The sequence below is a fragment of the Natator depressus genome, chromosome 19 (assembly GCF_965152275.1).
Source record: "Natator depressus isolate rNatDep1 chromosome 19, rNatDep2.hap1, whole genome shotgun sequence".
In the NCBI taxonomy this organism is placed as follows: domain Eukaryota; kingdom Metazoa; phylum Chordata; order Testudines; family Cheloniidae; genus Natator; species Natator depressus.
This window is the reverse complement of record NC_134252.1, coordinates 10,606,720-10,632,264: the sequence shown is the minus strand read 5'-3', so window position 1 is coordinate 10,632,264 and position 25,545 is coordinate 10,606,720. Positions and strand designations below refer to the sequence as shown.

Here is a 25,545-nt window from a genome sequence, read left to right as displayed (position 1 = left end):
AGGATCGGGGCCTTTCTTTGCAAACATGGGGCCAGCAGCTCCTCAGCTGGTGTCAGTTCCCCCCCCCCGGTGGGAGCCATGCTCCTTTACAGCTTTCGATCTTGGCCATAAATCCCTCCACCAGCCTCCTGGAGGCCGCTTTGCAAGATGCAACCCAGGTCTGGATTGTTTTTAAAGCCCAGGCTACGGGGAGAGGGGGGCTCCCAGCTGGAGGCCTCAGGCAGGAAGGGGAAGGATGGCTTTACTTTTCTTTTCGCTCCCCTGGCGAGAAGGCCGTGGTGGGGCAGCCGCCCGTGGCTCCTGCGAGCCCGGCGGCGGCTGCGTTTACACAGGAAGGCGTGGGACCCGGGTAGCTCCCGCTCCCCGACTCTCAGGAGTTCACACAGGGAAAGTGTTTTGGTGGGTGGGGCTCGGGGGCCCCACGTGGGCTGCAACTGACCCAACTGGGGACCGGCGGCGCTCCGGGCGGAAACGGCCGTGCCAGCCTTTCGGCCCCGTGTCGGGGGGCTGGGGGATCCGCTGCACGTGCGCCCCCCCCCCACACCGGAGCTCGAGGCTGGGGGGCGAGGCGCCGGCATGGACGGGGAGAGCAGGCCGGGAAGCGCCGGCGGGGCGGAGCGGGCGGGGAGCTACTGGCAGGACCCCCTGGCCATGGCCATCGCCCCCAGCAAGCCGGTGGCCGGCGCCCCGGGCCGCCGGGGGAGCAGCAGCCGGAGCCGGGCTCTCCGCGTGGTCTACGTCCTCGGCGGGGGCTCGGCCGAGTCCCTGCCCCTGCGCTGCCTGCGGGACGCCTGCCGGGAGGTGCGGGCGGAGCTGGAGACGGTGCCCTTCGGCACCCTGGCGCTGGGCGACACGGGCCCCCTGGACTGCTTCTACAACGCCGGTGAGCCCCGGCCCGTGCGATGAGCTGGGGCCGGCCTCAGCCTGCGGGGGCGCCGGCGCGGGGCCGCGGCTGGTGGCGAAACAGGGCGAACGGGTCGGGCGGCTTCCCGGCGGGGCGGGTGCAACATCCATCAGCCCTCCCCCCACGGCCTGGATCCGGGGTTGGGGGAGGGGGGGTGTTCACTCCTCATTTCTGTGTCTCAGCCCCCAGCCTGGGAGCTGCTGCAGCCCCAGGGCTGCTTCTGGGCATGCCTCCCTCCCCTCCCTGGCCAGCTGCTGGCGGATGAAATGGGCCTTCTCCTTCCTTGAAATCACCCGGTCCCTGGAGCAATCTTCAGTAGGGCTGTTATCAGCTGGGGAGTGTGTGTGTGTGTTTGTGCACCACTGACCTCTACAAGGTGGAGTGGGAACTGCTCAACTGTGTGTCATAGGCCCTGCGTTATCTCCCTGTGGAGATTCTTCCTTCCCTCCCATGGCAGGAGCCTGGGCCTTCTGGAACAGGGAGCTCAGAGCTCTGTCCCGAGGGTTGCTGTGAAGTCCCTAGACAGTGATAGATTCTGTGTAAGATTTAGCACCTTCCATTTCTAACACCCATGAACAGTCTTGCACAGGGACGCTGGAACAATTTGTATAGTGCGGGTGCTGAGAGCCATTGAACCAAACTGTAAACCCTGGATATAATAGTGCCTCCCGCACCCCTAGTTCCAGCACCTAGGGTCTTGCACTGTTACAATGAGGTTTGTCTATATTCTGTTACCCTCATTTAATGGGTGCTGGAAAGTTTGCAGAGAGGCTAAGTGACTTGCCCAAGGAGAGATCAGTGAGCAACGTTGTGTGAGAAGCGGGATTAGAACCCAGCTCACCTGACTTCCCGTGCTGTGTGCTAAGCACCAGACCATCCTGCCTTCCAGCCTCTGTTTCCTCCTCCTTATTGTCCTGTTTACTGTTTCCCTGTCATCTTGGGGGAAGAATGACAAAGAAATGAAGGTTTGTCAGTTACATAGATCCCGGCATCTCTGATTGTTCTCTGCTCAATTAGCATTGCGGGATGGCGCTGCCTGGAAGCAGACAATAAAATATCCCTTCCAAATGGGGTTGTTCCTGCAAATGGGGTTTGAGTTACAGCAAAATGGGGTCACAGACTCACAGTCCAGGAGGGGAGTGTGTGGGGGTGTGGATATTTTGCATTGTGTGCGTGTGAGACACAGAGAGAGAATTTAGTGAGGATGAAAGGTACCAGGACAGATGCAACATAAACACCGGCAGTGCCAACTACCCCAATCCTGACCAGGCAGGGGATGTCCCACTAGGTGTCAGAGGGCTTCCAGTCTCAGTGGATCTGCAAATCTGTATTTGTCCACAGACCATGTGTGCAGATCGGATGTGGATACCAAATTTTGTCAATGGACTAATCGTTCCCTGGCCGCTCTGCTGTGGCTACTGGTTCTGCCACTTTCTCTGGACTGTGGATTTTTCTCTTTTCTCGTTTATTTTCACGTGTCCAAGAAGCTGCTGGAGCATCTCCCTTCACTGCCAATTTTTAAGTCAAGAGTGGCTGGTTTTCTAAAGGAGATTTTTCTAGATCCACCAGGAGCCAATTCAGGCCTGTTATGAAGGTGGTCAGACTGGGTGATCACAGTGGTCCCTTCTGGCTTTATAATTGATGACTGACTCTTAAATCTGCCACGGGGGGAGGCAGATTTATTCTGCTCCCCACTCTGCTGGCCTGCTAGACTCCCCACCACAGGGGTGTCACACTCCGTGCATGCTCTTCAAGGACAAATCGGACGTGAGAGCCTAGCCCTTTAAGAAGGACTCCGGGGCCAGAAGCTACTGGAGCAGAAGGATGTCAAATGATGTGGAAATCACACACTCGTGCAGTGTGGTTACCGACTTCCTGTCGGTCTGGGGTTTCCTCACCCGACATCTGTGATGCTCCCGATTCCTCTGGAGCAGAGGAGGGACCACAGCCACCCGCATCCCATGGCCTGGGGGGGGGCATGGCTTGGATTTGTGCCCTTGGCAGTGGGTTATGGGGGCTGGAGGAAAAGATTCCATCCTTCCCCCTAGGAGAGGTTAGGCAGGGGGATGTTCTCTGCTTAATGTGATTTATTCCATCTGAATGGTCCCATCTCACCTTCAGCCTCTGTCGCCTCTGTTCTGGCTCCAACCCAGGCATCCAGGCTTGGGGGAGGAAACACACTGTTTTATCGATAATGCCAGGAGGTTGGCTGGCAGCCTTGTGAGACAAAGAGATCCCAAGGAGAGAGCCTGGCTAACCCACGCACAATGCTCCTGGCCAGCTGAATGAGTCGGTTGTTCTGGCATGTGCCCTCTAGGACCACGCTGCTGGCCAGAGTCACTGACTGGGGCGGGCACAGGGACAGGGGACTCAGGAGTCCTCGGTTCTGTCCCCGGCTCCACTACTGACCTTGGATAAACCATGCCAGGGCCTGACTTTTCAAGAGCTGCGGAGCACTTGTGACTCTGCTTGAAGTCAACGGGAAGTGTGGGTCCTTGGCCCCTCAGGAAATGGGGCCCTTAAGCTCTCCGTGCCTCAGTTTCCCCTAGTGGTGCTGTAATACAGCTGGACCTCAGAGTGCAGGCAGGGTGCGAGGGTTGAAGTGCTGCTGTTTTTTGTTACCCCTCTGATGGTGAAGCGCAAAGCGAGTTGTTGCATGGTCACTGGGGGATCCAAAGACCTTGCCTCACAGTATCCGTGTTATTCGCATCCCATTCTGTTCTAGCTGCGGGTCCGGGGAAGTGTCTTGCTTTTCCTGGTCCGCTGACATGGTCTGTAAAACCTGCTTGCACGTATGTGTAGCAATGATCGGCCCACCTGCCTAGCCTGGGGGAGATGGGGCTGGGCCTTTAAACAGCCTGTGGTGGGTTCGGTCCCCTCTGTCAGCTATCGCTCGGCTACCCTGGAGGGAATGTGAGATGGACAGAGAGATGAAGCCGTGAAACTGCTGCCTGCAGGAGCCCTTGGCTGGGGATGCAGTGGGGAAGTATCCTCACTGTGCTGAGTAATTGGGCATGGTGGTCTATGTGCAATGGCCAGGGCAGGCAATGGGATTTGCAAAGGGGATGAAGGAGAGTGGTGGAGCTGCACTGAGCGGTCTCTGGCCAGGAGAGGTAGTGATCAGGCTGGCTTGTGAGACGCAGCATCCAGGGTGAGGGACGTGCCTAGTCACTAGCCCCGTGGGTGGATCATAGAATCATAGAATATCAGGGTTGGAAGGGACCTCAGGAAGTTTTTTAGTCCAACCCCCTGCTCAAAGCAGGACCAATCCCCAATTTTTGCCCCAGATCCCTAAATGGCCCCCTCAAGGATTGAACTCACAACCCTGGGTTTAGCAGGCCAGTGCTCAAACCACTGAACTATCCCTCCCTCCAATGTCACCTGATCGTGTCACCCCATCACCAGGACGTTCCAAACCTGCAAAGTGAGTCTCCTTGCTGTTCCCTAGGGCTCAGGGGAGGGGATTGAGGGAGATTCCCCAGTGCCCCAGACCTGTCCTCAGCTGCACGTTGAGCGATGCAGGCTGGCGTCTGATGGTCCCTTGTTGCTTCCCTGCAGATGTGGCTGTGGTGGAAGTGAGCAACTCCTTGTGCCAGCCCACGCTCTTCTACCACCTCGGGGTGCGGGAGAGCTTCAGCATGACCAACAACGTCCTCCTGTGCTGTCACACTGACCTTCCGGACCTGCAGGCCCTCAAGGTGAGTGGGGGTGGTGCCCCTCAGCATTGGAAACTGGGGCCACTCTGTCCCGTAAGCTGCCACCGAGCTCTTCGCCACTGCGTGTGCGAGAAATGGCCACGTTAGCCGGGAAACGTCTCTGGTTACGCGTGGGAGATGGAAGCGTTAGGGAGGTAAAATCAGGTGGTTAGAGCAGCGGACTGGGAGCCAGGATGCCTGGGTTGGCCTCTGCTTGGCCCCATCATGTCGCCGCTCTGTGCCTCAGTTTCCCCATTCGTAAGTCCGGAATGGCAACACTTCCCTCCCTCAGAGGGCCGAGGTCTTGAGATAGGAAGTGCTAGATGAATGCAGCACCGCTGTTGCTTTGCAAAAACTGTGGGCTGCTTTGAAGGCGAGCTCTCCGCTGAGCCCTCGGCACTTGCCAGCAACGTGGACTTGGCGGGGATTCTCAGCTGTGTGCTGGCCGGGTAGCAGAATAGGGGGAGGCTGCAGACACCTTGCAACGTGGCGTTACCCCTCCTCATTGTCCATCTCCTGTGATAAGGAAACGCCCGGGCAAGAGGAAACTGGCAAGAGCAGGCTCAGCTGATCCAAACACTGGACTTTTTGAACTTGCTGCTTATTACTTGTATTACGGTAGCACCTAGAAGCTCTAACTGAGATCGGGCTCCGACTGTGCTGGGCACTGTACAGGAGCATAGTATGCAGTCCCTGCCCCACCGAGCTGACAGTCCAGACAGACAACACCCAGGGTGGCGGAAAAAGAGTATTTTCTCTCTCTCTTTTTTTTTTTTTGGGTGGGAAACTGAGGCCGACAGAGACAAAGTGACTTACCCAGGGCTCACCTGGGGAGTCAGTAGGAGAGCAGGGAACTGATCGCAGATCTCCCAAGGCCCGGTTCGGTGCCATAGCCCCAAGCCCATCCTTCCTCTCCTGGGTTGGAATGATGCCTGTACGAAAAGCACAGTTCTGAACCGGATGGAACAGCTGATCTAAATGGCAGAAAAACAAATGGGATTTTGAACAGCAATCAGTTAGATGCTGGGGGTCTAAGCATTTTATTTCTGATCATTGGTCACGCACTTAGGAAAGCTTACTGGCCCTGAATGCATCTGTTCTGGGCCACTCCAGTGCATCTAGCCCTAGTGGGCTGTTGGGAATCTTAAAATCCCTGTCTTTCCGATTACCCATTTGCTTCTTTCTCTCTCTTTGTTTCCAGCATGGAAAGTGCTGCGGCAGTCTCAGGAACCATTAGACAGGAGCGCTTTCCACTGCGCCAAGCCCTGGAGCCTGGCCTTCTTTCCCTGGGATAAAGCCCCCATCTCTAGCCGTAGCAGTGGGAGAGATCTGCTACAGCAGTCATGGGACTATAGAAACAGGGTGCACGACAGCAATCGGCATGATATGATTTTTAGAGGTCTCTAGCGGATAGGGATAGGGATAGGGACCTCTCAGAGATAGTCACCCCTTGGTCCTTTTAGGAAAAAATGCCCCAGTACCTATGAATTCCTAAGCCCCCCATGTTCCCATGACCTCCCCTCCGTAGTCAGTACTGACCCAAGCGCCGTATTCAGGGTGCGGTTCTGACCCACGGAGGGATTAAAGGGCACTCCAGTGCCAGGCCACAGAGGAGGGGGGAAAGCGTAGAGCAAATGACTGATCTGCTGCTTGGCTGTAAAATGCAGACTGCCTCCTTTCCAGGCCCTCCTCTCAGGGACCCTGAGCTAGTAAAATGTTACAGGTCTTGTTTTTCCCAGGAATGAAATGATCCCAACTAATGACCTATTCTGCACACACCCTCTGCTTCCGAAGTTGGTGCTGCACTCCTACAGGGAGAGCGTTAAAACCCAGCCAGATCCCACGAGAAATAGATACACTTTTCCATTCCCCTGATCTCTGTTGCAGTTCGGATGCTGGGGGGAGAGAACTGAGCACGTCCCTGGAAAGGTCTAGTTGTGTTGGAAGTGCTGGGTCCTAGTGAATTTCTCGGTCTCGGTGTGTTCTGCTGCCCGTCACCATGGTGTCTCACCACCTGCCATGTAAAATAGATTCCCAAATTGGCTAGTTTTAGGGGCTAATGTGTTCTGTGTCAGTTGAATGGACAGCTAAATATCCACCCTCTCGCTCCCCTTCTAGGAGGATATCTGCCAGAAGAACTCCGTAAGTGTGATTTACTGTCTGTGAATCAATTTATTTTTTTTACCTTGTCTGTTTATGCTCCTTGCTCCTCAATCCTCACCTCTAGCCGCCTCCCTGTCATTCCAGTTCTGGGCTGTGCCTCTCAGCCCTGGCCTGCTGCACCCCCCTGTTGTTCCAGTCCGGGCATTTTGCAAACAGCTCTTGTCAGTGCGGCTTAGAGTTGGTTTATGCGCCCACCGCCACCCACCTGCTGTTCCAGCAGGAACAGGCTGGGAAGGACAAAGCTCCCCCCACGCCCCAGGCTCGGTAGCAGGGAGCTGATCACATGGGACATGCCCAGCTGAATCTCCCAGCTGGTCCCTGCTCTCTCTGCACCTGGTTTGCCGTCAAGCAGAGATGGCCGGGGGGGGGGGCCTAAAGGTGCCTGAAGCCCCCAAATTCATTTCTGCCTGTGACCTAAAGTCTAGGTGCAGCTGCTCTCGGCCTCCCCAGCCCGATGATTGCAGACCCCTGGGAGACACAAGCTTAGCTTGGGAAAGCAAGGCTGCAGCTTCCTGGCTGCTCGGGGTGGGTCCAGGCTCCTGCTGGGGCATGGACACCTTCCTTCACCACCACCTGCCTCTGCTCAGGTGCCCAAACTCCCCTTGGCCTAATTGCTACGGATTACCCACCCCCGCACGTGGGCCTGGCAATACCCTGTGCCCAAGGAACCTGTTTGGAGAAGGCATGGGGTAGGAAGCCTTTCACGTCTCTCGCCGGCTCGGGGAAGTTGTTTCAGGCTGTCTGCTGTCAAGTGGCAACAACTATGCCCTAGTGAGCGGCCTCAGTGTTTTTCAGTGGGGTGTTAACTCTGGAGCTTAATAATGGCTATGTAAATACCAAGGTTGTTAAGTCTTTCACTGCTGATTGGAGCACACAACAAAGGAGCGGGACAGATTGCATTAAAAGGGCCTGTGCGGGCTGTGACGTCGAGTGGGCAGGGTTTGGATGGAGCTTGGGGAGATCCCATTCCTCTTCCTTTCCTGCTGTCTGGAGGGCTTTACATGAGACGAGTTGGTGGGGTCTCAGCCCAGCAGCATCTCTGTCACGAACGCCACCACCCATATGGGGACCACGTGGTATCCCTGGCTGGCCATCTGGGCTGAGAGCCCAGGGAATGGATGGGCTGATGTGGGGGGGCCATGGAGGGAGAATCCCAGCCCCCTGACTCCTGGCGCCCCGTCTCTTCCTGGCAGGACTGCTGCGGCACTTACACCTTCATCCCCTACGTGGTGACAGCCCAGAACAAAGTCCTATGCTGTGACGCCAGCACCATGAAGTGCCTGACCGAGCTCTTCCAGCCCAGCTTCAATGTGGAGGCCTTCTTCACCCCCCTGGCGGGGCGTCTCGCCAAGCTGCTGGAGGGCACCTCTACCAACTCCTGGTACCGCACCGCCCGGCCGAGCGCACCCGGGGGAGGGACGTTCAGCGAGGGCAGGGCACGGCCCCTGGAAACCATCTCCAGCCGAAGCCTGGGGGGTTGAGTGGCAGTGCCCACCAATTAGTGAGCTTGAGAGGACCGGCCCTTACCTCCCACCACCAATGAGGGGAGCCTTTGCTGGGCCCAGCAGGGGCTTGCACAAGCCTCTGGCTGGCTGGCATCTAGAGGCAGGGGCATAAATGCAGCGCCGGGGAGTTAGAACTGGAGGGCTTGTGGTGTGGGATGGCACCACCCAGCTCTGAGCATGGGGGGCCAAAGCAGCCGGAAGGCAATGGAAAGACTCCTGTTAACTTCAGCGGCCTTTGGCTTAGAGCCTCCCCTGCACTGTTCTTGGTGACCAGCCCCATTGATGCCAATGGCAGTAAAAGCTTGCTCCCCCGAGCAATGCCATGGCCGCTAGCCGTCGTGGTGTTTCAATGCTCGGGCGTTTCCTTGGGCTCCCTGCGCTGATTGGAGCAGGCATCATACAAGTTCTGGATATGACCACTCCGAGGAGCTATGTATTCCGCAAACTGGGCTTTTCCCTGCACTCCTCAGCCCCCTGCCATATGGGAGTGGCACAAGCTAGGAACAAACCAATGGGCTGCAGCCACTTTAAGCTGCTTAAAGGTATTTTCTCTCTCCTTTTTCCTGTCCTCCATCCACACTGCAAAAAAGAGAGGGTGGGAAACCTCTAAAGACCGAGGCTCCCTGCCATTCCCCAAGCGGGTGGCAATCCCCTTTCCAGTTAAATCGCCTGAATTTCAGAGCTTTGCTCCTAGAAATCTCACTCCCATTGCAGGGGGTCAACATTGAAAGGCCAGTAAATGTAGCTTGCAGGAACAGGAAGGGCTGGTTCTGACCGTGATCTGGTCTCTGGTGCAGCTCCGCTGATTGCCTCAGCTCTGAGCCTTGCACCACACTGTCTTCTTGCGTCCTTGGGGGAGGAGGAGGAAGACCTATATGTGGGGCTGGAGCTGCAGGGCTGAACTGTGATGCAATGACTCAGACATGGCGCAATTTCCTGCCTTTGAGATGGGTCAGCCTCCGCAGATCGCAACAAGGGGCCCGTCTGCCTCCTGCTGGGGGATTCTCAGTCATGGGAACACAGGCTGGGGGTGGGGTGGGGTGATGGGTGTAGTAGGAAAGGCCCAGGGCTGTGAGATGTTGCAGGGGGAGTGGGTGCTTCCAGGCTGGTGCAATCTGCTATCCGTAGGCTGCGGGCTGAGCTAGCACAGGGCCTGCTGCATGCTCCCTGCATGCCTGAGAGCATGGCTGAGGCTGGAGGTGTGGCGCACGCCCACGGGAGCCAGCGCGGGGCTCTGGGACGATGATGGCTACGGGGGGCGGGGGGAAGCCCTGCAGTGGTGCTCTGGAGCCAGCTAGCTGTGAGGGCCTGGGGAGCCCCAGCGCTGGGCTGTGGGGTCTGCAGCTGTCTGAGCGCTTGGGGATCCCCCCTGCGGCTAGGGAGGGACTTGAAGGAAGTGAAACTGGGGGGAAAGGGGCTTTGTGTCACTCCCTCCCCCAGCTCCTCACCCCTCCCGGCTCGGCCCCGCCCTAGTCTGAGGTCCCCCGCCAGCTCATGGGTCCCCGCCACGGCAGGGTGGGGGCTGCACGTCCCCTGCATGGCGACACTCCCCGTGCAGTTCCCTTCCCCTTGTGCAGCCTGTCTGGCTCCTCAGCGCCCACGGGGACATCTCAGTCTGTGAAATCCGGGTCCAGGACAAGACAAGCCAGAGCTGGGCAAAGGCTTCGCTGACCCCTTCTGGGCACGCCCAGGGCTGGGCCAGTTCCCTGCCTCCTGCTCTCCAGGGTCTGTCCTGCCCCAGGACTGTGCCAGACAATGGGGCTTCCACCCCTTTCCATGTGGGGAGGCAACTCCACCTTCCAGGAGACTTCACTGCCAGGAGGAGACCTTCCTAGTCTATGTTCTCCATAGCCCAGCTCAGCTCCATCTGCTGCTCATTCCACCCCCTTTGGACCACCCCAGATGAGCCCTCCTTCTTGGTGAGAGGTAGCGCCCTTCAGATACATGGTCTCCCTTGTCCTCTATCTTGGTGGAGGGGCGGAGTAAGCCGTGGGAACTCACCTCTCACGTGGGATAGGTGGGACCTTGTCCTGTGGATAACCAGAGCCCTCAGACCCCAGGGGTGTCAAGCCAGCCCCTTCCACTACCACTGAGTGCCCCCAGGGGAGAGTGGGCAATTGTACAGGTCAAAGGCTCCCTCCCCATCAGGCCTCTGATCCAGGAGTGGGCTGCACTCAGCTCCGAGCATGGTTGTTTTCCAGCGGCTATTTCCGGGAGACGATCCGCCAGGACATCCGCAAGGCCCGGGAGATGTACAGCGGGGAGCAGCTGAGCCGGGAGCTGGCCAACATCCAGCAGCGCCTGGACAACGTGGAGCTCCTCAGCCTGGACATCGTCATGAACCTCCTCCTGTCCTATCGGGACGTGCAGGCGAGTCGCCCCCAGCCCGCGCCAGCAGGGTGGCTGGGGAGATGGGTGAGGGGGGCGGTGGCTGGGTCCTCGGAAGGAAGCGTGGCCTTGGGAGCACCGGCCCAAGGCCACTGGAGATGGCGGCAGAGGTGGGGTCACTGCCCAGGGGTAGGCCCTGGCTTGTGGCTCTCAGAGGAGGTTGCTGGCCCTGGGTCACAGACACGAGCATGTGCAGCACTGGCCCGTGGCTCTCCAAGCAGGAGCTGATGGGGGATCGCCAGGGTCCCCAGGTGCAGAGCCCCCATCCCTGGCCAGCAGAATCACAGCGCCTGGCGGGTGGGTCGCTGCCACCGGCTGCCCAGCAGGCCTGGCTGTCACTAAGTCAGGGGGTGGCCGTGCTGGAGGAAGGGTCTCCCACAGGACACCGGGGTTCTGGAGGCCCCACCGCCTGCCCTCGAGTGCACTCCGGACGCGATCCCGAGTGGCGTGGTTTGCCCGTCCCACTGCCGAGCCCCCTGTGCTGCGTCCGGCCTGGCCTGTTCCGCCCCCCCCCCCCCCCCCCGGGACCTCCCGCGGGATGCGGATGGCAGCCTGCTCCGCCTGAGCCCCGGCTTCCTCGGCAGGACTACGACGCCATCATCAGGCTGGTGGAGACGCTGCAGGCCCTGCCCACCTGCGACGTGGCCGAACAGCACAACATCCGCTTCCACTACACCTTCGCCCTCGAGAGGTGAGACGCTTCCTCGGGCAGGCGCTGGCCCCGCTCCCAGCCCCACGGGGGGCTGAGCGCCCTCTGCTGCCAGTGGGCACCCGGCGTGCTGGGCCACCTGGCAGGGGGTGGTGCTGGGCTGAGAGGATCGAAGCCTGAAATCCTCTCTCCACCGGGCAGCATCCGAGCAAGCTTCTGCCAGGCTGCCCCTGCCCAATCTGGGGATAAGAGGGGAGATCAGTCTCGGGGGGTCCATTCAGCCCTCGGGGTCTGCAGCGACGGAGCATGAAGGGGGGATTCTATCCTGCTGGGCCCAGAGCCATGGGCCTGGGGAGCGGCACTTGGCCCCCCAGCTCTCTCTTTGGGGCGTTGGCTCGTTGCACCTGGCAGCGCCCGGGGCAGCGTGCATCGCGGCTGAGCACGCACAATATCTGGGCAGGCGGAACCAGCCCGGGGACCGGGAGAAGGCGCTTTCCGTACTCCTGCCGGTGGTGGAGAGGCGAGAAGGAGTCGCGCCCGACCTGTACTGCATGTGCGGCCGCATTTACAAGGACCTGTTCATCGGCTCCAGCTTCACGGACACGGAGAAAAGGGACCAGGCCTATTACTGGTGAGGGGGGTTCTCTCTGGCGGAGATGCGGGGTGGGGAGGCCCGTGCCGGGGAGACTGGGGTGGGCTCCTTGGGCCAGCGGGGTTCTGAGCACAGACACTTGCACTTGTCCGGGTGTGCGAAGGGCTGAGTGTGCAGCCATTCCTGAGCGTGCGCATGGTCTGTGGGCTTCACTGGGTTCTGGACGCCTGGGGTCCCAGGTTCAGTTCCCGGAAGGGACAACGTAGAGGCAGATAAACTGAGTTTATGGAGTCTTCCAGATGAGACCTTACAACCCGTCTGCAGCAAGTGGGGATTAGAGACCCTCCTGCCCTTGGCACCTTGAGAGTCCTGGCTCCCCTGGCATTGGGATTAATGCCCCATCCCTGCACTGCCAAGTATCGGTTGTGTGCTGCCAACCACCCCAGAAGTGGCTGCATTTCAGTGGGGCTGCCTGGGATCCGGCCGGGTGACGGTTTCGTCACTGGCATCTCTGCATGTTTGAATTCCTCAGGTACAGCAAAGCCTTTGACATGGAGCCGAGCCTCCACTCTGGGATTAACTCTGCTGTCCTGCTCATAGCAGCCGGGCACCAGTTTGAAACCTCCGTGGAGCTCCGGCAAATAGGTGAGTGGCTCTTCCCCTGCCCCCGGCGTGTGTGTGTAAAGCACCGATTGTAACAGGCTCTCCCCTAGTCCTGGCACGGCCTGGACGATGGCCCAAGGAAGGGCTGTGAGGTGGGTGGGGTTTATGGGTTTGTGTCTCTTGCACTCTGTGGCCAGGAGAGAGTCACTGAGGGGGTCCCTTGGAATTTGGGGGGGGCGGGCCCTGTCTGTCCTGGCTTCCCTTGCCACTGGAATTGCACAGGACATGGGAGAGGAAGGGAAACGTCCTCTGCTAGAGACGGGGGACAGTTCTTTGGTTTGGGGTGGGGGTGGAGCGAGAGCAGGGGGTAAGGGTGGGGGCACTGACCCATGGGGGTGGGGGGGAGAGCATGGAGCGGGGCTATGACTGGGCGGGGCTGGGCCGGAGCAGGGGAAGTGTGGGGGTGAGCTGAGGGGATGGGGGAAGGCGGCGTGGGGCAGGGCAGTGGCTGGGTGGGCCTGCCCTGCCCTCAGCGGTGAAGAGGAACCTTCCCGCCCCCCAGGCGTGAAGCTGAGCTGCCTTCTGGGCAATAAGGGCAGCGTGGAGAAGATGCAGTATTACTGGGACGTGGGCTTCTACCTGGGCTCCTGGATCCTGGCCAACGACCTCAGCAAAGTCATCCGGGCCTCGGAGAAGCTCTACAAGCTCAATGCCCCTGTCTGGTAGGTGGCAGAAATGCCAGCTCCCCCCGCGCACCCCGAGCCCATCGGTGACCTCCAAACGGCAGCACCCTGCCAATGCCTCCAGGAGGGGAGCTTTGCAAGGGGCGGGCAGATCGGCATTTGACTGACTCTCAGGCTGGGTTCAACTTGGCCAGCTTCCGGGGCAAGGGTCTCCCCTAGTGGCCCCCCGCATGGGAGGCTTCACGCGGGCCTGTGGGCATGAGCCGCCCCATGGGGCTTTTGCAGTGAACCGCGGGAGAGCTTGTCGGTCCTGGGCACACGGGGGACGGCACGGGAGGCCTGTCAGCGCCCAGAAGCTGTTTCCTCGGTGGGGTGTCCCTCCCTTCCATCTCGCGCTCTGCCTTGGCTGTCACTGCAGGTACCTGACCTCCGTCATGGAGACCTTCCTCTTGTACAAACACTTCAAGACCTGCCCGGAGATCAAGACGCCCAAGCAGGAACAGGCTGACTTCTGGATGGGCTTCCTGCTGGCGTCCTGCCAGCCCTTCGTCTCCACGGAGTGCTGCCCGGTGAGGAGCCCGCGGGCGCTTGGTGCGGCTGGCTCGGTGCGGCGGGTCGGCTCCGTGCGTTGAGTCCTGTCCCACCACTAGAGCTGCCTCCGGCCTGGCACATGCCAACAATAAGGCATGGTGAGGGCAGAGTTACCCCGAGTGATCGGCTCCCAGGTCCGAGCGTGGGATGGGAGGGGGCTAGGGGCCACACCCGAGGAAGAGCCCAGCCAGCTGTGTGGTGAAGACAGACCCGGAGGCTACCGCTGCCCCGTTACCCTGGTAACAAACCAGACAGGTGTGCAGGAGCCGCGAGTGATGGTGTCAGATGGTGTCAGCTGGCTTCAGTCACCGGTGCTGCTGCGTAGGGGTCCGGAGCAAGCTCCTGGCAGCAGAGGGAGAGCAGAACCTGAAGTCGCCCTTTGCAGGTTAAAATGTGCCCTGGGGGTTCAGGGGGGTGTATCAGGGAGGGACACTGGGGGCTCCAGGGGAGGAAGCAGGATCCTTAGGTGAAAGGAGAAGAATATCGGCATTGATTGGGGCCCTCACCCCCAGCCCTGCCTTGAGGTCCCCTGCCTCCAGCCCACTGGGGATGCAATGGAAGGGGGCAAAGACCCCACCGCCCCACACCAGCCTCTCTCTCCACCTCCCTTCCAGGTGCTGATTCTGGAGCTGACCAAAGTCCTGCAGCCAGCCCAGCTGACGGTGCGCAATTGCGAGGCTGAAAAGTCGGTGACGCTGTGCCACATCTGCCCCCCGGAGGAGGTAAGGCGGCTTGGAGCCCAGGGAGCAAGCCCACCCCTTTGCTTCCCTCCGATGGCGACGACTTTCTGGGCTCCCGTTGTTCATGCTGCATGTTTTTTTCGGGTTTATTTTCCCCCTAGAGAGGGATCTCCAGCAGGACCTTTCCGGCTTCCTCCATCCATGGAATCAGGTGAGGAGTTTAACTCTTTGTTGCCCCTTGGGGTAGCCTCTCCGTTAGCCTGCGTCCACCCGGAAATCTTCTCTGTGTCCCCAGCAGACCCCTCCTCTCCGAGCACCCTCCTTGCACTGGGCAAGTGTCCATCTTGGTTCCCATGCCCAGGGCTAGCTGGGAGCGCAGGGGGTAAGCCTGGCAGAGAGTAGGCCTGGCTCCCCCAGCTGAGTGCCCGGCCCTTAGTGGGTCCCATAGTAGGTGTTGGCCTCCGCAGTTGTGTATGGCACAAGAAGCTAGAGAGGGACCTGCCCGTAGGCAAGAGGTGGGCAGCTGGGGAGGTCCTGTGCTGCCTGGCAGAGCAGACTCCAAGAGCCATGGCATAATGGGCTCATTCAGTGACCAGCCCCCCAGCTTTCTCTGAGAGGCTCCCCGGCCCTGCAGGGGTGGAGTGGGGGGTAAGGAGCACGGCTGGCCCAGAACACTCTATGAGCGTCTCCCCAAGGGGGCTGGCGTGGCAGGGAGGAGGCTTCCCCGGTGGGGGGAGGAGCCCTGTTAGCTGGAGTGCCAGTCCCAGAGCTCTGGATGTGCCCGCACCCCTCCTCTGCAGCCCCATGGCTCCTGCTGGCAGTGCTGCCGGCCTGGTGAGGGGCCCAGTGCCGAGCCGCAGGGGCAGAGCAGCCCATGAGCACGCTGGAGCCGGAGGGGTTTCCTGGGGTGAGGCTGAGATGGGAGCCTCCTCCCCCCCCCACCAATGCTCACTGTGGGGTGTGGGGCTGGCCTCTCTCTCTCTCTCTCTCTCCAGCATCTCCAAGTGTGACGAGCGCTGCTGCTTCCTATACGTGCTGCACACGGCCGAGGATTTCCAGCTGTACTTCCCCACCCAGCACCACTGCCAATGGTGAGCCGGGGCACGGGGGTGGGGGAGGGGCAGGGACCCCCAACTCCGCTGGGGTGGGGGAGGGGCAGGGACTCTCCAACGCCACTGTCAATGTTGGGTCTAATGAGCTGGGGTGGGGAAGGGGCAGGGACCACCCAATGCCGCTGCCACTGGTGGGTCAGAGGTGCTGGTGATGGGGCAGGATGGGGAGGCAGAGGGACCCCCTAGCACCATGGCTTTGGAGAGCTGGGGGGACAGGGGATAAAGGATCTGTCCCCCGTCCCAGAGCCCCTGCTGGGGAGGGGGAGCAGCTGCTCTGGGCTGGGTCTGAGGGGTGGAGGGCCAGGCCAAGGAGGGAGCCGGAAGAGACTTCATCCCCACCCGGGCAGGTGGTGCCCTGTCTGTGGGGCTGCCCTAGCCCCCACCCCACACATGGCATTGCTGCGTCTGCCCAGGGATCCTGTGGTTCTGCCAGCCAGCAGGGGCGGAGCTCTGCCGGGGCGGGTCGCTGAGCCCGTGGGTGGTGGCTCAGTGGTGGGGAGGTTCTCCGGGGCCCATTGCCCAGCCTGAGAGCCCCCCGGAGGGGCTGGGCAGTGGGGCCACGCCCAGACGCGCTCTCCCTGCTCTGCTGGCAGGTTCTGCAAGCTGATTCACTCCTTCGTGGCCGAGCTGGCAGTGGGGGGCGAGGAGGCGGGGGACGGCCCAGACGAGGACCTGGAGGTGAGCGCCGGGGGTGGGGGCGGTCTTGCACTCGGAGCAGGCGTCTCTGGGGGATGCTGGGGGGCAGCCCCAGGGCATAGTGCAGGGGGGCAGCGCAGCTCGCCGAGCTGGGGGGGCGTGACGAGCTAGGCAGGGCTCGCTAGCCCCAGGTGCTCTGACCCTGCTCTGGCCTGCGCAGTACGACTACGAATATACAGAGACGGGCGACAGGGTGATCCTGGGCAAGGGGACCTACGGGGTTGTCTACGCCGGGCGGGACCTCAGCAACCAGGTGCGCATCGCCATCAAGGAGATCCCGGAGCGGGACAGCAGGTAGGAGCCGCGGGGGGACGGGGCAGTGATTCCTGTGGACCCCTCTGTCACGTTTTGGGGTTCAGAGCAGTCCGAGGCTGTGTCGCCCTGAGTGCCCGTTGTTCCCAGCCAGCAGACGAGCAAGCCCTGCATGTTGGTGCGTAAAGTCAAACCAGGGTATTGAATCCAGCGTGAGATCCCTGGGGGTCTTTTCTAGGCCAAGGTCTTTGGCAATGTCGTCTCCTCCGAGACCAGTGCCCCCGCTGTGCGGAAAGGTGCCAGGGAGTCTGATGGAGAGGGCTCCAGGCTGGTTTCTCCCCCGCCGGTGCTTTCCGCGATACACGCTGATCTGCCCTGCAGCCCGCTCTGTGCCAGCGAGTGGCCAACGGCCTGTGATTGCAGCTGGATGGAGCATTCGGGCAGCAGCCGGCTCCCCCGCCATGTCCGGTTCGAACACGTTTTAGTTCCGTGTTTCCTTCCTTTGGGGTGTTACCGTACACGCCCCACACTAGAATATCCCAGATCAGGGTGTTATCGGTTTTCCGATGGCCCCTCACATGACCCCCATTAGGTACGGATCCGACATTAGCAAGTTGGGGTATGCCTGATACCAGTGACCCTCAGGCAGTGGTCCCGCCCTCCCCTTCCATGCCCGCCCATGGTGATCTGGGGGTGGGGGCACGGGAGGTAGATGAGTGTGAACAGATGTGCACTCTTGGGGTGCACGAGTCCCGGTGTGAGCGCACTAGTATCGGGGGGATGTGCACCTGCCTGGTCCTTGGCGTTGCTCTCACCTGCCCTTCCCGCCCCACTAGGAGGGGATGGCCTTGCTGAGTGCGGGGCACTGCAGCCCCATTGCCCAGCCCCTGGGGAGGGAGCAGGCAGGCTCGGCCCTTTACCCTCGCTCCCCCGGTTCCCGCCGGGCAGGTACTCTCAGCCCCTGCACGAGGAGATCGCCCTGCACAAGCGTCTGCGACACCGGAACATCGTCCAGTACCTGGGCTCCATCAGCCAGGACGGCTTCATCAAGATCTTCATGGAGGAGGTGCCGGGAGGTAGGCCGAGCGAGCGCCCGCCCCAGGCTGGGGATGCCGAGGAGAGAGGCGGCCTGCACGGAGCAGGGCGCCCCAGTCTGGGGACGTGCTGCCCTCCAGCTGGCCTGTCTGGGCTATCGCAGACCCCACGTCCCAGACCAGCTGCCTCCCGCCCTTGGCGGCCCATGGCTCTAGCCCCAGAATGTGGCCTGGGGCCTTCTAGGGGGTTCCTAATGGCCTTGCATTGCTTCCCCATAGCCCATTACGGCTCCTGCCCTGCCCACAATGCCCTGTTCTGTGCCAGCTCTGGGACTGGGGTGTGACGCTGGGGCTCGGCGGGGTGGGGCAGGGTTGCCCCTTTTCTGGGGCGTGGGGGCTCGGGGCGGGCACACAGGCTCAGTGGGGTTCCCATCTCCTGCCCCGTCCCCAGGGAGCCTCTCGTCCCTCCTGCGCTCCAAGTGGGGCCCCCTGAAGGACAACGAGCCCACCATCGTGTTCTACACCAAGCAGATCCTGGAGGGCCTGCGCTACCTGCATGACAACCAGATCGTCCACCGGGACATCAAGGTGGGGGCGTTCCCCGGCCCGTGCGATTGCGGGGTGGGAGAAACGGCAGCTGACTAGGGACCACCCAGCTTACGGGGCCCGGGGCCTTCTGGAGGGGGATGGTGGGCTAATCCAGTGACTCCGCCACACACGAGGCTGCTAGCCAGGGGCTGGGCTCTCTGCGCCGAGTCCCAAGCAGGGGCCCCGGCCTGCCCCCCGCTCTGGGAGTTCTAGGGCATCTGGTTGCAGATGGTCTCGTTGGCCCCTCCACCTCTCCTGGCCCCACAGGTAGGGTGGATCCACCCTTGACCCCCAGAGTAGGACAGAGTGGGAGCGAGGGGCATTAGCAGATCTGGGGGGGGGGGGAGCACACCTTGTCTCTGAGCACTCGCCCCAGGAGGATCTCCACAGCTGTGAGCTGTTCTGATTGGGGGGGGCGGCGTTTGGCAGGGAGACAACGTCCTTATCAACACCTACAGCGGGGTGCTGAAGATCTCTGACTTCGGGACCTCCAAGAGGCTGGCTGGGATGAGCCCCAGCGCCGAGACCTTCACAGGTGAGAGGCTCTGGTGCAAACCCCCCGCCCACTCCATTGGGTTGCGGCATGCTGGGCTGTGGGAAGGGGCCATTTGCCATCTCCCCACCATGCACAGGGGCATCCTCAGGACCTGGCAGGAGGGGAGGGAAGGGTCCCCAGCCCATCTGGGTTTGGGAGGGGCTCGCTGACTTGCAGGAGGCACTGGCTGATCTGGGGCAGGCAGGCGGGGCTGGGGGCTGGCTTCCCCCAGTTGCTCTGGTCTCTTTCCAGGCACCCTGCAGTACATGGCCCCAGAGATCATCGACCAGGGCCCCCGAGGCTACGGGAAGCCGGCCGATATCTGGTCCCTGGGCTGCACCGTCATCGAGATGGCCACGGGCCACCCCCCGTTCTATGAGCTGGGCAGCCCGCAGGCCGCCATGTTCAAGGTGAGGACAGGGCTCACTGGTACCTCTGGGGGAGGGTGGGGTGGGGGCTGACTGCTTGGGCTCCTCTCTGAACGTGGGGGCTGGCGGGGGAGGGTTATGGCTTCCCCTGCTACAAAAGGGAGGGTGAGTCTCGCTGCGGCTCCCAGTGGACCGGTGGCCTTGCCCCAGTCCGGCTGCCATGGGCACTGAATGGCCCCTCGTTGGCAGCCTCAGCAGAGAGACCAAGGCCTGACTGGGCTTTGGGCTGAGGCCCGTTGGGTGACGTGGGGGAAACTGGTGCTGCTCACACAGTGGGGTACCTTGTGGGGGGGTGAGCCAAGGGATAGTGCCCCTCTGGGCAGTGCCTGGCTGTACGGGTACTGGGCCCACTCTCTGCTAGGGTTCTGTGATGGCCCCTCCCTCATCTCCCTCGTCAGGTGGGCATGTTCAAGATGCACCCCGAGGTGCCTGACTCCATGTCGGGGGCAGCCAAGGCCTTCATCCTCCAGTGCTTCGAGGTGGATCCGGATAAGCGGGCGCCCGCCGCAGCCCTGCTCCAGGAGCCCTTCCTGACAGCACCCAGCAGGAAGAAAGCCAGGAGCCAGGCTGTGCCAGCTGCAGAGGGAGGCACACCGGGGGCGGGTGAGCTAGGAGGCAGGAGAAGGATATTGGGGACGGGGAGAGCCCAGGGGAGCGGGGGGGGCAGGAAGAGGCTTGGGGGACAGGACATGGTATCTCACAGGTGGGCTGCATTCCCTGGAGGAGCTTCAGTAACCAACCCTCTCTTTGCAGCCAGCTCTTCTGCCTCTGAGTGGGCCCCTGCAGCAGAGGGGGCCAGCGAGGCCAGGAACCCCCCCCTCCCCGTACAGGCCCCCAGGACAGCTGCCAAGGCAGACAGCAGCTCGCCAGCCCACAGCTCCAGCAAGGTGGCCCAGAGATGCAGCTACCTGGGGTATGGCTTCCCTTCTGGGGGAAGGAGGGGCAGGCTCGGGAGGAGGCTGAGGATCTCGGGCTGGGGGGCATAGGGGGCCATAGGGCCACACACTGCACCCAGTGACACAGCTGGACACTGCGCCTCCAGCCTGATGGGAACATTCCCCACTAGTGCCCCCAAGTGAGCGGCAGCCCCATGCCCAACCATTTATCCCTGGGTTTGGTGGAGGGTGCCCGGTCTCTGGGCGGTGGCTGTTGCACACTGAGGTCGAAGGGGAGCCCCCTGCCTGAGGGGATCAAGCAGCCAGATGTGCCCAGGCTGCACCCCAAGGCCTCCCCCAGCCCTCCTGCATGTAGGGCCAGACCTGACCGCAGGCAGCAGGGTGGGTTTGTAGGGCAGGGATTGGGCGACACCTGGTGGTCAGCAGCTGTCCCTGCAGCTGAGTTTTGTGCGATTTCACCTCCTGCTCCAGGCCCACGGAGCGGATGGGGCAGGCGAGTGGGGAACGCAGACTCCGCTCTCCTGAGCGCCTGGCTCCCCGCAGCCCCATGACACGGGGTATCTGTCAAGCGGCTGCTCCCTCGGAGCGGGAGGGCTTGTTCCTGGTGTTCCCAGAGCCCGGTTCACCGGCTGGGAGCCGGAAGCTGCTGCTGTAGCCGATGGCAGGGGCCTGGGGAAGGGGGTGGTTCGGGGGGTTTTTTTGTCCTGGGGATTCTTGGTCCAGGGAGATTCGGATCGAATGACAAACCCCCCAGCTGTCCCCCGCGATTCAGTGTCCCCCATGCTGGCCCGGGTGTCCCTCGCTCCCCAGGAGAAGGCCTGCAATGTACAGGGGTGGATGACCCTGAGTCTCCCTGTCCCCCCAGCCCAAAGGGCCTGCAGCACTGTGGGGCGGCTCCCCCTGGAGCACGTAAGGGAGGCGTCCTTCCCGTCCCAGGCTCCGCAGTGGGTCAGCTACCGTCCTGGATCCTCTCTCTAGCACAGGGCTGCCCCCCGCCCCACGAGTGCCCAGACTTCACTGCATGTCCCTGCTGGCCGCCCTCCACTCCCGTCTCCCCAGGGCTGCCGAGGAGCCAGCTGGCTTGGACTGCAGCAGCTCCCCCACCCCCGAGGAGAACGGCGGCATGTTCCTGCTGAAGAAAGACAGCGAGCGCAGGGCCACCCTGCACCAGATCCTGACGGAGGAGCAGCCCAGCATCGTGGCCGCCTTGGTGGAGGCCCAGAGCCAGGTCAGTGCTAGCCCCTCGAAGGCTCGGTAGCCAGGACGCTCCAGCTGCAGCGTGAGTGGGCCCAACCCCTCTCCTGCATGGGGCAGACAGCATGCGGCTCACACCCCTCCACGGCAGGTCAGCGTCTAAACTCCCCGCGCCGGGCTGGGGGCCGCTCATCAGCCACAGAGCACAGGACTAGCCTGGCCCCGGAGAGTGGGGTCTCCAGTAGCTTTACAGCCTTTGTCCTTTTCCTGGGGCCTGTCACGTATGACCTCCATCCACTCACTAGCTCTGGCCCAGGGAGCGTCTGAGACCCCTCCCTCTGCCAGCCCAGCCTTGCCCGGGTGCCCTTTGGAGGCTGCCCTAGCATTGCGAGCTCCGGGCATGGGAGCCAGTCGGTTCTCGCGCCCCCGGGCTGAGCCTTTCCCTTCCCCGTTCAGAGCTGGGAAGGAGGGAGGCTCTCCTCGGAGCACATCGCCCAGCTGGTGTCCTGCCTCAAGAGCTACATCCGCTCCCCCAGCCGCCGGCAGCTCAGCCAGGACCTGCTGGGGCTCCAGGCCCTGCTGTGGGCGGAGGGCCTGAGCCTTCGCCACGTGCAGGTGCCGCTCTTCAGCTTCCAGGACACGGTGAGTACTCAGCCCTTCCCAGGAGGGGGCCGGGCTGGGCCAGGCCACTTCCCCCTCCCCACCTGGCCGGTGACCTTTAAAACTCAATTGCCCAAGTACTGAGCACCCACTGCCTCACCTGGGCAGTCACAGGAGGATAGTGGGTGTGGCCAATGAACAAAGGGGGCGGAGCTTCTGTAACCCAGGCCTGGTGGGGAGCCCAGAGAGAGCGGGGGGGGGGGGTCGCTCCTCGGGGCCTGCGGTGGGGTCGGCGTGGCCCATCCTCTCTCCTCCCTGCAGGTGAAGCAGCTCCTACGGCAGCACCAGATCAAGCCACACTGGATGTTCGCCCTGGACAACCTCATGGGCCAGGCCGTGCAGGCGGCTTTCACCATCCTCGTGACTGGTGCGTTGGTGGGGGGATGGGGGGGACACGGGGCTGTTTGGTGCCCTGGCTCCTGTTCCGCTTGGATCCAGCCCCATGGGGAATTGGGGCCTGGCTGGGCGGCAGCTGGGTCCCTAGCCGAAAGGCCGTGGATTTGCGGCTGGGGTGGGGGTCCCATCGGAGTGCTTTGGGGGGCTGCTAAGGTGATGCTCTGTATTGGGACTGTATATAGAGACGGAAGCAGGAGGCTGCCAGCCAGGGCCTTGAGACCCAGCTCTTTCCACCCCCTCAGCTGGCAGAACCCCTGGGCCCCTGCCCGTGGAGTTCTGTGCCCGAGGCCGCCGGGCATTGCCCTCCCTGACTCCAGCAGGGAGGCTTCCCATCAGGAAGCACGGGGCGCCTGCCCAGGCATAGCGCCCTGGGAGAACAGAGGCAGCAGGATGCTAGTCGTGGACCTGTGGGGCTGCACTGATCCCTCGGGTCCCAGTGCCCAGAAGCATCCCTAGGGCTCACAGCCCTCTGCCCACCGTCCTTACCCCAGGCCAGCCACCTCCCCGCTCACCGACTTCCTCCCGGCACTTCCAGAACTCCGGGTGAAGCCGCAGCCTCCCCTGGGCAAAGCCCATGAAGGTGGCAGCGAAGACGAGGCGGAGGAAGATCCAGAGGCGCAGGGGGCACCTCCTCCCCCGAGCCAGCCCAGCGTGAGGACGGGCAGCATGGAGACCCCAAGCTCTGGTATTGGCAGCGGCACCAGCACCGAGCTGGGCTCCCGTCCCTCCCCGGCGGACTCCCTGCCACTCCTGCAGCAGCTCAGCCGCCTCCGCGTGGAGACGGGCAGGTAGGAGCCCGGCTGATCTCCCGCGTGGAGGGGAGACGGGGCGAGGAGCCTGGCCCTCAGCCAGCTGCTGGGCCCAAGGGGTCGGGAGGCGCGCTCTAGTGCCCGCTCTGCCAGCCTCTACCCACGGGAGGGCAGCACCCCACAGCCACCCTCCCGGCCTGGATCCACACACCAGGGCGGTGCCACTCCCCCAGTCCAAGGGCATTAGGATCCACACTTGGGCTGGGCTCCCAGCTGTGGGTCTGCAGTAGGACTGACGTGCTCAGTAGCAATCACGCCCCACCCCCCAGCGTGGCCCTCGATTCCCAGGCTCTCGGCCTTGTCCCCCCGGCGCGCGTGGCAGGCTGCTGGAGGCGTTGCTGGAGAAGGAGCGAGAGTGGCAGAGGCAGATGCAGAGGGCGCTGCGGGCCGCGGAGCAGGATGCCAAGGCTCTGCAGGGATCCAAGCCCCGAGGTGAGCGATGGCAGGACTCACCGGAGAGGGGCTGGGGGAGCTCTCTGGGGCTGCTAGGGGCAGTGGGGAAGGGGCAGGGGGAGGTGGGCATGGCAGGGTGGAACACGCCTTGGTCTCTCCCCCAGCTGCCCACATCTGGGCAGGGGCTGGGTCTCCCTCCGAGCCCCATGTCTCTGGGGCACACGTCCGGAGCCCAGAGACACGGGGGAGGCTGAGCTGCAGAGTCCTGGGGGAGGCTGACCCGGGTCTGAACCCTTCTGTCCGCACAGCCTTGGCCGCGCACCCCCGGGGGCCCCAGCAGGGGGCGGTGGACGCCCTCCTCATTGCCTGGTTACAGAGCCACGGAGCGGATGAGGCTGCGACCGAGACGGTACGTCCCCTGCACCACGTGAGCCGGGCCCCGCCACGGCCCCGGCCTTAGCAATGCTGGGAGCGGGAGAGGCTGGCTCCAGCCCTTCTCCTGGGGGGGGGGGGGGCACGGCGGAGCTCCGCTCCAAGCCCAGTCGCGGTGCCCGCAGCTGGCACTGAGAAGCGCGGCCCCGGGGAAACTTCTCTGCAGGGGCCCTGCTCTCCAGTGTCAAACCTGCCCCCTTTCCCCCAGGCCCTGGTGAGGTGGGGGCCAGGTGCCGGGGCAAGAGGCGGCTGGGGCTGGGGTGTCCCTCCCACACGCCCAGCCCTCCAGCTCTCCCTTCCCCATGGAGCCAGCAGGGTGGCCCCGTCCCAGCTCTGCCTCCTTTCTCCCCCAGTTCCTGCAGCACGGCTTCACCCTGCCCGACCTGCTGACCTGCGCCACCCGTGACGACCTGCTTTACACCGGCATCAGGTAGGGCGGCAGGAGGGGGGGCCAGTGCCACTGCCCCAGCCCTCATCCCCAGAGGGGCACTGCTGGCTGGGCCACGAGGCCACGCCTAGGGCTTGTCCCTCCCAGCCCAGCCACAATGGGAGTGAGTGGCTTTGGTGAACCATGAATCCGTCCTGGGAGCCTGAGCAGACTCTGCCCTGGGTGCGTTTCACGGCAGCTCTGCCCGGGAAAGTCCCTGTGTGGCCCCCGTCCCGTCCCCTGGGTGCCAGATGGAGGGCGAGGCATTACTGAGGCTGTTTGCAGCTGGTGCGAAGGGGCGCAGGGATCTGGGGCGTGTCTCACTCATCTCCATCTCTCCCTGCCAGAGGGGGGCTGGTGTGCAAGCTATGGGGAGCCATCCAGGAGCACCGGAAATCCCTGGCCAAGCAGGCGCAGCGGGAAGCCGCGTGAGAGACGGGGCAGCCGTAGCCTCCCCTGTGGCATCGGCCTCACCTCAACTGGAGCTGACCAGCAGGTTGCTGCCTTCACGCCCTGCCAACCGGCCACGCTGCCTCTGCCCTCGAGCTGGCACGTGGCTCCTGCCATCGCTCTGCTGGGCACCATGGCCCAGAGCAGCCTCCCGCCCACTGCTCTTCTTGACCCTGCGCCCGCGTCTCGTAGCAAGCGAGAGAGCAGGAGCATTTGCTGAGGGACGGCTGCCGCCCTGCCCATCGCGCCCGTGTGACTCCCCTCCCCCCCCCCCCCGGCTGGCGAAGGAGGTGCCCACCCTGCTGCCTTTGCAGGAGACAGAGGAGGCTGCTGCAGCAGGACCATGGGGCTTTGCTGGTGAAAGTAATGGGACCACAGGGGCCTCAGCCTCCTCCCCAGTGACCGTGAGCTCCAGCAAGCAGGGAAGTGCCCAGCACTGTAATAAACAGCCTCCAAGCTGTGTCCCCGGCTGCCTCCTCATTGCGAGAGGGGGCAGCCCCTGTCTGCAAAGGAAAAATGAAAGCAGGTTCTTCCCACCCTGGGTGGGGGCCTTGGGGCAGGCTGTGGGCCCAGCTGCTTGGAGCCCTGGCCCACCTCAGCCCAGGCTGGCATCCCCAAGGAGGCAGCACTCCCCTCGGCCTGTCTGAATCCAGCTCATCCAGCAGCCCCTGCGTTGGCAGGGGGCAGAAGGTGGCGGTGAGCCCCTCCCGGCCCGCTCACGCCAGCAGCATCAGCCGAAAGCACCAGCCAGGTGGGCACAGATCTTCCCCCAGCCCCGTGGGGTTTATTT

At 62.6% G+C, this 25,545-nt stretch overlaps 1 protein-coding gene across 1 annotated transcript; it reads left to right on the top strand.

Moving 5' to 3' along the window:
- The first annotated feature begins 636 nt into the window (after positions 1–636).
- MAP3K6 (mitogen-activated protein kinase kinase kinase 6) lies at positions 637–25,023 on the top strand. The gene is made up of 29 exons (XM_074934431.1): positions 637–883; positions 4,463–4,602; positions 6,718–6,741; positions 7,956–8,143; positions 10,469–10,637; positions 11,240–11,346; positions 11,765–11,935; positions 12,429–12,541; positions 13,062–13,221; positions 13,601–13,751; positions 14,388–14,495; positions 14,615–14,664; positions 15,449–15,544; positions 16,159–16,243; positions 16,422–16,555; positions 17,462–17,589; positions 17,999–18,135; positions 18,565–18,670; positions 18,923–19,080; positions 19,497–19,701; positions 19,852–20,011; positions 21,054–21,222; positions 21,645–21,830; positions 22,110–22,215; positions 22,780–23,032; positions 23,376–23,485; positions 23,755–23,855; positions 24,232–24,308; positions 24,653–25,023. Exons 1-29 carry the CDS (start codon positions 652–654, stop codon positions 24,735–24,737), a joined length of 3,909 nt encoding a protein of 1,302 aa, XP_074790532.1. The 5' UTR covers positions 637–651; the 3' UTR covers positions 24,738–25,023.
- The last annotated feature ends 522 nt before the right edge of the window (positions 25,024–25,545 follow it).

What these genes read in the sequence shown, in the direction of transcription:
- MAP3K6 (XM_074934431.1), top strand. Translation starts at nt 652, where the DNA reads ATGGCCATCGCCCCCAGCAAGCCGGTGGCCGGCGCCCCGGGCCGCCGG. An exon ending in TCCTCCATCCATGGAATCAG is followed by an intron (nt 14,665 to 15,448) that starts GTGAGGAGTTTA and finishes CTCTCTCTCCAG; the next exon opens with CATCTCCAAGTGTGACGAGC. An exon ending in GCAGGGATCCAAGCCCCGAG is followed by an intron (nt 23,486 to 23,754) that starts GTGAGCGATGGC and finishes CTGTCCGCACAG; the next exon opens with CCTTGGCCGCGCACCCCCGG.